Source organism: Cottoperca gobio, chromosome 19, assembly GCF_900634415.1.
Source record: "Cottoperca gobio chromosome 19, fCotGob3.1, whole genome shotgun sequence".
NCBI lineage: Eukaryota > Metazoa > Chordata > Actinopteri > Perciformes > Bovichtidae > Cottoperca > Cottoperca gobio.
The window spans coordinates 2,007,249-2,015,851 of NC_041373.1; the positions used below are offsets into that span (position 1 = coordinate 2,007,249).

Here is an 8,603-nt window from a genome sequence, read left to right on the forward strand (position 1 = left end):
AGAAACCTCAGGGAGAGCAACTGAGGAGGGATCCCTCTCCCAGGACGGACAGACGTGCAATAGATGTCGTGTGTACAGGATAAACAACATAGTACAAATACAACATTTGACAGAAATTATGTTGTGTTGGAAAAAAAAAAAAAGAAATCATCAGCATGACGTGAACCAAATGGCACTTTTCCAGCTCTGTTGGCCAGATGCTCTGATACGTTTTGTATAAGTAAGTGATGCGCTATCAATAGGTTTGACATATGTATAATAACTTGTTATGTATTCGTTATGTATACGTCAGCTACACCACCGCTGTGGAAAGGTTGTACGTATTTGGACACCGGCAGATGTTTCTGCCATACGGAACTGTGTGACAGGGCCGTATGTCTGGAGTGTTCGGCGTATCGTCTGCGTCCTTCGAACGATCATAACTTACCCTTAATTTATATCAACCTATTGCCAATATTTTGTATGCGCCGGCATACGTTTCTGTCATACGGATATGTGTGACAGGGCCTTTAGTTTGCCCCAGGAATATACACTAAAGAAATACTCCTCAATGACCAAGAAGTTCCCGTGTCCTACTTCTCTGCTGCTGGGCAACAGTGAAGGGACATACTGTAGGATTAGAAACCGCCCATTGAAAAGTGTAGACACATATTGTGATTGTCATGAGAGGTCGTGTCATGGATGGGAGACACATTCCCTCCTGGTGGATGCAGCAGGGACTACAAGCAGTCAGACTGCAAAACCCTCCGTCAGCAGGACAAGGTTTGCTGCCCTGCTGAACCGTGTGAGCCGATTGCTCTAGTGAGGCAGCTCAAAGGGGGAGACAGTGGAGCGAGGGGAGAGACGATGACTGAGGTGAACAGAGAGCAACTGGTTTTTGTTGAGCTCCAGAAAGACAACTAGAGTTTTTGATTTGTTTTGTTTGTCTGAAGAGAGTTAAGTTAACCTGTATGAGAAGACTGAATACACTGGATTTAAGTTGGAAAACAACACTTTGCCATCTTCATTTCCTGCATCCACACCTCCATGCCAGCCTTTCTATTGAGCCTGTGTGATGCAGCTGAGGCGAGAGCGTGCACGGAGCCGGTGCAAAGAGCGTGTCTGTTGCGTGAGAATGGAAACCACTTCTGTTACATTACATTTAATCAGTCTTAGTTTTATAGGACTTCATTTCTATTTCATAAATGACATTCAATTATGTCAGTTTTCATTTCTTAGTGACATTTTTCCCCAATAACACTTTAAGCCAATGACACACTTCCTGCCTCTTAAACTCAACAACCTTGGTTTGTTACTGACCATCAAAGTGAAGAGAAAGTGTAAAAAATGTTGAATGTAATAAAACTTTTGATGTGTAAATCTGCTTGATAACCATCAGTACAGGTCCTGCCATAATTCTTTACACGTCTGTTCATGTTGCATTCCCGCCAACAGCTGGACTGCTGTGGCACACTGTAGTACATGTGAGAAATAAAAAATTTTGAATAATTTCATCAATCATTTCCCAAATATTAAGGTCCATGTTGTATTCATAAAATTATTTATTTATTAAAGTGTTTTCTATTTCTCAAATAGGGCTGTAACAGTTTGTGTATTAATAACAAACCATCACACAACGGGGTCATGCTCCGGTACACGCAGCTGCATGCTGACTACATGGGATGAAGATGAAGACGAAGATGCACGTCATATGGAATCAAAGTTCACAAGCTCGGGTTAACGCAGTCGGCAGCTACACCCTGATGTGCCAATTAATGGGATGATGTACATTTAGGTGCTTTGAATGTTTAAATATAGCGGGTGCTGTGCGACGGGGGGTGAGCATTTATTTTACCTCCTCTCCGTCTCTGACTGTAGGTGTGTGCGCACGTGTGTGTGTCGGGTGCGAAGCCCCGCCCTTCGCAAAACAGAGCGGAGAAGAGAATGTGAATGCGCAAAGTGGACAGCAGACACTGAAACGTGCACATTAATTAGATAAATAACATAAGCCTTTATTTAATAGAAGAGCACCTGTTCAATGTGAAAAGTGACTTGTGAATATAAATTAAAAACACTAAGGGGGCGGGGTTCCGTTGGGGGGGAAACACTGGTGTAATACATAAGTGTTTGAAATGTTACTTAATTTTAATACAGGAAATTGTTTATCAAAGCAGCAAGTGGGCAAACGGCCCCCTTGGTCCCCAGCTAGGGGGTGTTGTTGGTCTTTGAATACCGTCTGTTCACAATAAATGGAGAAACGCATCATCATGCATTTTGTTTCTCTGCTGTACCGAGCTCGCACTGAACCTCACCGCGACTTGTGTGTACCGTTACAACCTATTCAACACTTCCATATTGTAGCAGCTTACGTTCTCTCCAGTTGTGGTAGGGACCTTCCCGCCCGGTGTCTCGGCTCCTTCTTTTGGGACCCTGACCCTTTCCATCCTCCGCCCCCTCTCCACCTTGACCTGCTCCAACCTGTCTCACTTCCAGACGGCCTTCCAGCTGATGGCTCTGAACAGGAGACGACTCCGAGGACACATGGCCGTTGTGAAAACCATTGGTCTTGACAACTGGAATCTGTAAACAAATCTATCTTTGAAATGGTCTTCTTCGCATATAGTGAAAAGTTAATCTCACGTTCTGTTAGCTGTACTATATCTGATACTCTACTGAGTAATGTCAGTGTGCTCTATATACTGCCACACGTGCTGCATGTGAGTGAATCATACTTTGATGTTGCTGAGTTGCTCCACTGAATCCACAGAGTCGCAGAAGATCTCACTCTCTGAGTCGCTGGTCAACACCAACCCCTCACACACACCAGAGTCTGCAGGAGCACACGCACTTTGTGAAGAGAGCGCGTCTCAAACAAGCCACAACAGTTTATGTGCATGCCACATTGAATAAAGGTGGAAAAGTTACTCTACTGTAATCCCTCCTGTTGGAATACATTATTGTCTGACGGGGAAGATGAGATGAATATCCCGTCGTATTCTAGTTTCTGCCACTTTGGATTTAGTCCAATAAACAAAGTAACGTAACGTTACACGGACTACAGCCCCGTTAACATCAGAGCTCAGTGAACACAGATGATCAGCTCCACATGAAGATTATCAGACTGAGAGTTTTCTGACCGGAGATCAGAGTTTCAGCACTTTGGTTGCATTTTGGTATTCCTGCCCACTGACTGAGTAAATGCAACACACAATATAAAGAATAAATCAGAATAGAATGAATGTCAAACTACTCCAACCAAAATGTAAACATTAGAGGTTGTATGGAGCCAGTTTAGAGGTGACATACTGCCCCCTTTCTCTTTGGAGCAGGTGGCTCAGAGTTGCATATTGAACCTTTAAGTGTATGGGGTAAACAGCTCCGCCCTTTACATACCATTAGGGATGGGGTTGGCAGTGAGGTCTATAACCTCCGACAGGTTGAAGGGATCTGGATCTGCAGCCTCTAGAAGAGAAGCCTTTTCTTCAGGGCCACACTCCTCCACATCCTTCATCTCTGCTCGCTGGTCAGCCTGCTCTCTGCCTTCAGCACCTGCAGTAATGTACCAAGACACACATACGTCCACATTGTGAGACCCGTGATCAAAAGTCCGTTGCTTTCCCATAAAGCTGAGCTAATGGAAACTCATGTGTTGACTGTCAACATGCCTGACCTCTAAGAAACACTGGCGAACAGCCACATTTCAAATGTACTAACATTTACACTCTCACATGGATCATAGAGTCCCCAATGGATCTGCTCAAACTGTTTGAGAGACACAATCTTAATACTGCATTTTACCATCTACCGTCTTTAATAATAGTTCTGTCTTCAGTGTCCAACAGCAAGTTTTCGTCTATAATGTATAGTCTACATTTAAATAGTGAAAGACTAGAAAAACCTGTTTGCTCAAAAATATGTCTTTGACGGAGTGATAGTTTCAAACTGACGTGACGTCGCAATAATACTGAGAAAATAAAATACAGATGTGAAGTGTATCAGTTTGTTCAGGCTCCCACAGACAACCTGTTTCATAGTATTTGTCAATCCATCAGATGTGGAGCACTGACAGAATCAGATCTCATTTCTAATCAAATATTATCATCATGATACAGAGATCAGCTGCTCAGCTGGTCAGCTGGTCAGCTGGTGCCGGTCACTGACCTTCTCTGGGTGTGAGCAGGGCCTCGGGAGGCCGCGGCATGTCATCAACCACCAGGTAGAGAGGCTCGAAGTGGTGAAAGAGGGAGGCCGTTTTCTCATTCATCGGTATGCTGTCGATGACCTAAAGAGTCAGTGGAGGCCTTTATTGATCACTGGATTGCTAATTACAAGTCCCTGTGTTCATCTGACCAGGCAGCATGCTGCCGCTGAGAGTCTTTATCCATCACAATGTTACTGTGAACTGATTTGATCTGAGAGCTAAGGAACAAGTAGGAACCCGAACTAAACTAAATGAATAGTGTTAATAGATAAACATTGCCTGATACTCAGTCAAGATGCAAGTATTTAATTTAGCTGATGCTCTTCAAATGAAAATTATGTAATGGGGACATTAATTAAAATGTAATCGCAAATGCAATCCTGCAGGAAATGTTACATGAACTTAGAATGTTCTATTATATGAATGAAACGTCTGTCATGTCGTCTACCTCCTGTGCCACATTCTTCATCTCGTCCACGTATGCCGCCATGGCACGCTCACTGCTCATCTCTCCCAGGCGTCTCCAGGCCTCCCTAACACACAAATAACAATTAGTTAAAAAATATATATATATATATATATATATATATATATATATATATATATATATATATATATATATATATATATATATATATATATATATATATATATATATATATATATATATATATATATATATATATATATATATATATATATATATATATATATTACACCGCATCAGATTAAACTACAGTAGTTTTATCTTTGACCTCAAGCTTAATGTTGACCGTCATGAGACTTCTGTTGTTTAATCTTACTTCGTTCTCAACGGTTCAAAAATGAGATCTTATTCATCTGCAAACATGTGGAAAACATGAAACTGCCATCTATGCTTTTATTACATCCCAGAAAATCTACAAAATGTATGAATCCTTTCAGGTTGACATTCATTTGACAATTGTGTATGAGGTATCATTTCTTCTACATATACTGTACATTAAACATTCTAAAGTAGGGGTGCAACTAATGAGTCTTTTCTGTATAATTTAGTCTGTTTAATTATAAATGTAATATTATACAAAATGTAAGAAAATAGTGAAAAATGTCAAACAAAGTGATTTAATTTCCAATTATATAAAACAGAAAAACACCAAATCCTCACTTTAGACGAGCTGGACCAGAGAATTGATGGCATTTCTCCTTGTCCCATTGTAATTATAGTAATTAATTAATCGAAGAAGCATTCTAGTCTAATCATAATGTGCTATTTTAACTAATTCAATCACAATCGTAGGATGTGTTATGTGTCACATGCAGTATGCTCTACAGAAGGCTGAAGAGAAGATGCACGCAATCAAATGTTTGTTCAGAAGCAGCACACGTCTTAGCTTAAGTTAGCTGGAGTTCAGCCGCGGCACCGATGGTCTGATCCGGGAACTGCAAACTTTGTGTTTGTTTAAAGAACTAGACTAAAAGTCTTCAGCTGCAACCCCTTCAACAAAAGCCCCTGACAGAGTGTTGTAGTGTCGACTGCCAAAATAAATGTTCTTTTAAACCCTACTGCATTCAATTTTAGATTTTAAATGGAAATATGATGTACAGTATCTTTGGGTAGAGGAAAGAAGACCATTTATGAAAGCAACTAAGTAGCTGGTGTATCTGCTGCTGAAATCTAACCTGACTTACTACAATGACACACAAGCCCGCACACACATACTGTACAAACCATTTGTAGCGACCGACTGGGTCCCAGAATCCAGGTCTGGGGACAGTACAGGGTCCACACATGGCCTGCTTGTACAGACTGTAGAAACGCAGCATGACCTCATAGGACGGCCGGTATGAACCTGCAAGATAACACAAACATTTATCAGGATTGCGTAACTGTCTTCTCATTTCTCCAGTGACCTGGACAAAGGATTTCAGATCACTAGGGACTGTAGGGGTCATCTCAGTTGTCATGGTAGACTCATACTGTACACGAGTTTAGAATTGGGAAAACAAGCTCATTTTCATTTTAGGTCAAAGGAAACGTCACAATGTGTTCAGAAATATGAGAGTTTGTGTTCCCATATTAAAGCAAAAATATAACTGCTGATATAAATCAATTAAATACCATTTTGTCACCAGTGGTGTTTGGTGAGGAAGGACGACATTGTCAACTTCAGAGGTACTCAAATGTGCTGCTTGCTCTTTTTTGAAAACAGCATTACACCAAACTCCATGAAATAAATGGCCATTTTAGGGTGAACTTATTGGCAACCGTACAGATTGGATTGAATGATAAACAAATCCCGAGTAACCACAGTGCAGTTTGACCTGTATATTTTATTAATAGTAATAGTAATAATAATAATAATAATAATAATAATAACAATAACAATAATAATAATAATAATAATAATAATAAGACATTGGTTCTGCTAGGTAAGATGATAAAATATTCAGAAGATGATACATAGTTATTAAACTTTTATAATATGTTGGCTGATACACTTGGCTACTTTTTAAATAAAGTTTGGTTCAACACCGACTCTCTGTACCAAGGAGCAGAGCATGAGTTACACAGTTTAACGCTACAATAATAAAGATACCGTTTTTACAGTCTACAACAAACTTTATGACACATGGTGTGTGACATAATGGGATATATACCATTTTTGGGAAGGTTATGGATGACATCCACAGCAACTTGAAACCGTTTCTGGTGATCAACCACAGGCTCTGCCATAGCCAGGACTGGCATGACACCTGACGTGTTTAAAGGAGGCACGAGCGCAACTGGAGCTGAGAGAGCACAGACACAGTTATGAGAGTGGAATCAAAAACTAACGTTACATGACACAAATGTTGACCTGACGTAACTGTATGTCGCATGCAACACAATTTACTGTATGTACATATCACGCTGCTTTTGTAACATGCATCATACACATGATATTCTGTCGAGAGACACCTTGTTACTGAATTAGAGTTTGGTTTGTTAAGAAAAAACAAGAACGCCAAGTGCAACATAGCTAGCTAACTTACCTCTAGCAAACCAAGTTGTAAACCCCGGTGTAACATTAGCTTAGCAGCAGTTAGCTTTTAACTTGTCTTACCTCACTTGCTGCGTGTCCTGCCACTTGCCATCACCAGCACGATGTAAAAAGGCGGTTTGGTCTGTAACATAGAGAGAAATATGGTTCCGGCTATTTATGGATTTACTTTCTTTGACGTTAAAGTTTAATTACGGATCTATTTTGCAGCCTGTATTTCATCTCCGGACACTGCGGAGGATGTAGTTTATAGAGACGACTTCCGTGTCAAATCACATGACACCAATTCGACCACGCCCACATGTGTCAGGCGACATCCCTTAATATAATATTTTAATATTGTTATTTAATTATCCTTAATAGGCCTAATAATATTAATTATATATTTTTTTATTTTATTTTTTAGCTAAATTAGCATCTTCGTTAAGGTAGCTTCTGAAAATACACTAATCAAATGGCTGTCTTTATATTTAATTTTAAATCACTATATTGTATATTAGTTTTAATAACTATTTATTATTTTTTCCTAATTTTTTAAATAATTAATTAAAATTCCACTGTATCTATACAGTATTTATATTCTACGTAAAAAGTAGTGTTAGTGATAACGTTGTATAAAATGGAAATATTGAAGTAAATCTTTTGAGGTACAAATACCTAAAAAATCACTGTTATTACTGTTAAAAATTGAATCTGTATTGCCAGTGCATTTAGAAAATAGTTTAGATAGCAGCACAGAAGCTTAGTCTATTTCAGATCAACATCAATTCACTGAAGACTGAAGAGCCTCTGCATGTACTACAGCCGATAGGTAGGCCGATCTGTGCATAAATCATTATGTGGCGCACCATTGCCCCAATTACAGCAGAAAGTATTACAGAATAAACCATTTTCTGTTATCAGTCAGTTCATCACTTCGACTGTGATTTGGATAAAATGAGAGATTAGTAGAGGGAGAAGAGAAAAGCTATTTCATGTTTGACTCATGAGCGTCTCTCCTCGGTCTATAATCCATTTAATTCCGTTTGTTGTCAATCTACCAGAGACACACTCTACAAACGCCAAAGATGTTGAGAGTTTTCCTTCAAAACAAAAGCATAACAATTGCTAGATTGTTAATAAAGAATTGCTTCATTTTTGACACAACAGAGAAAAGATCGAATCAAACTTGCGGAAATAAAAAAGCTATGGCAAGGAGTATAAGCAATATAATAAAGCGCAAATATGAAGAAAAAATAACCCAGACGGAATGACAGATCTAAAATAGCTCTCATATTAATGCGCCATTCAGGAGCCTTCAGTGCTACTATATTGGTGAACATTGACACAAATATTTCTGGTAAATAATATAACATGCAGGACAGCAGACCAATATTTTATAAGATTATGTTTCATCCAAG

At 39.4% G+C, this 8,603-nt stretch overlaps 1 protein-coding gene across 1 annotated transcript in view; it reads right to left on the minus strand.

The window, feature by feature from the left end:
• Window positions 1–7,489, minus strand: part of acbd4 (acyl-CoA binding domain containing 4) — a 12,934-nt gene extending 5,445 nt beyond the window's left edge. The window contains exons 1-8 of the mRNA XM_029455827.1: window positions 7,267–7,489; window positions 6,821–6,952; window positions 5,892–6,012; window positions 4,629–4,713; window positions 4,141–4,261; window positions 3,373–3,528; window positions 2,712–2,809; window positions 2,349–2,559 (exon numbers count right to left, since the gene is read on the minus strand). Of these exons, the coding sequence (XP_029311687.1) occupies window positions 2,349–2,559; window positions 2,712–2,809; window positions 3,373–3,528; window positions 4,141–4,261; window positions 4,629–4,713; window positions 5,892–6,012; window positions 6,821–6,911 (883 nt within the window). The 5' untranslated portion in view covers window positions 6,912–6,952; window positions 7,267–7,489. The remainder of the gene's footprint in view (window positions 1–2,348; window positions 2,560–2,711; window positions 2,810–3,372; window positions 3,529–4,140; window positions 4,262–4,628; window positions 4,714–5,891; window positions 6,013–6,820; window positions 6,953–7,266) is intronic.
• Between the last annotated feature and the right edge of the window lie 1,114 nt (window positions 7,490–8,603).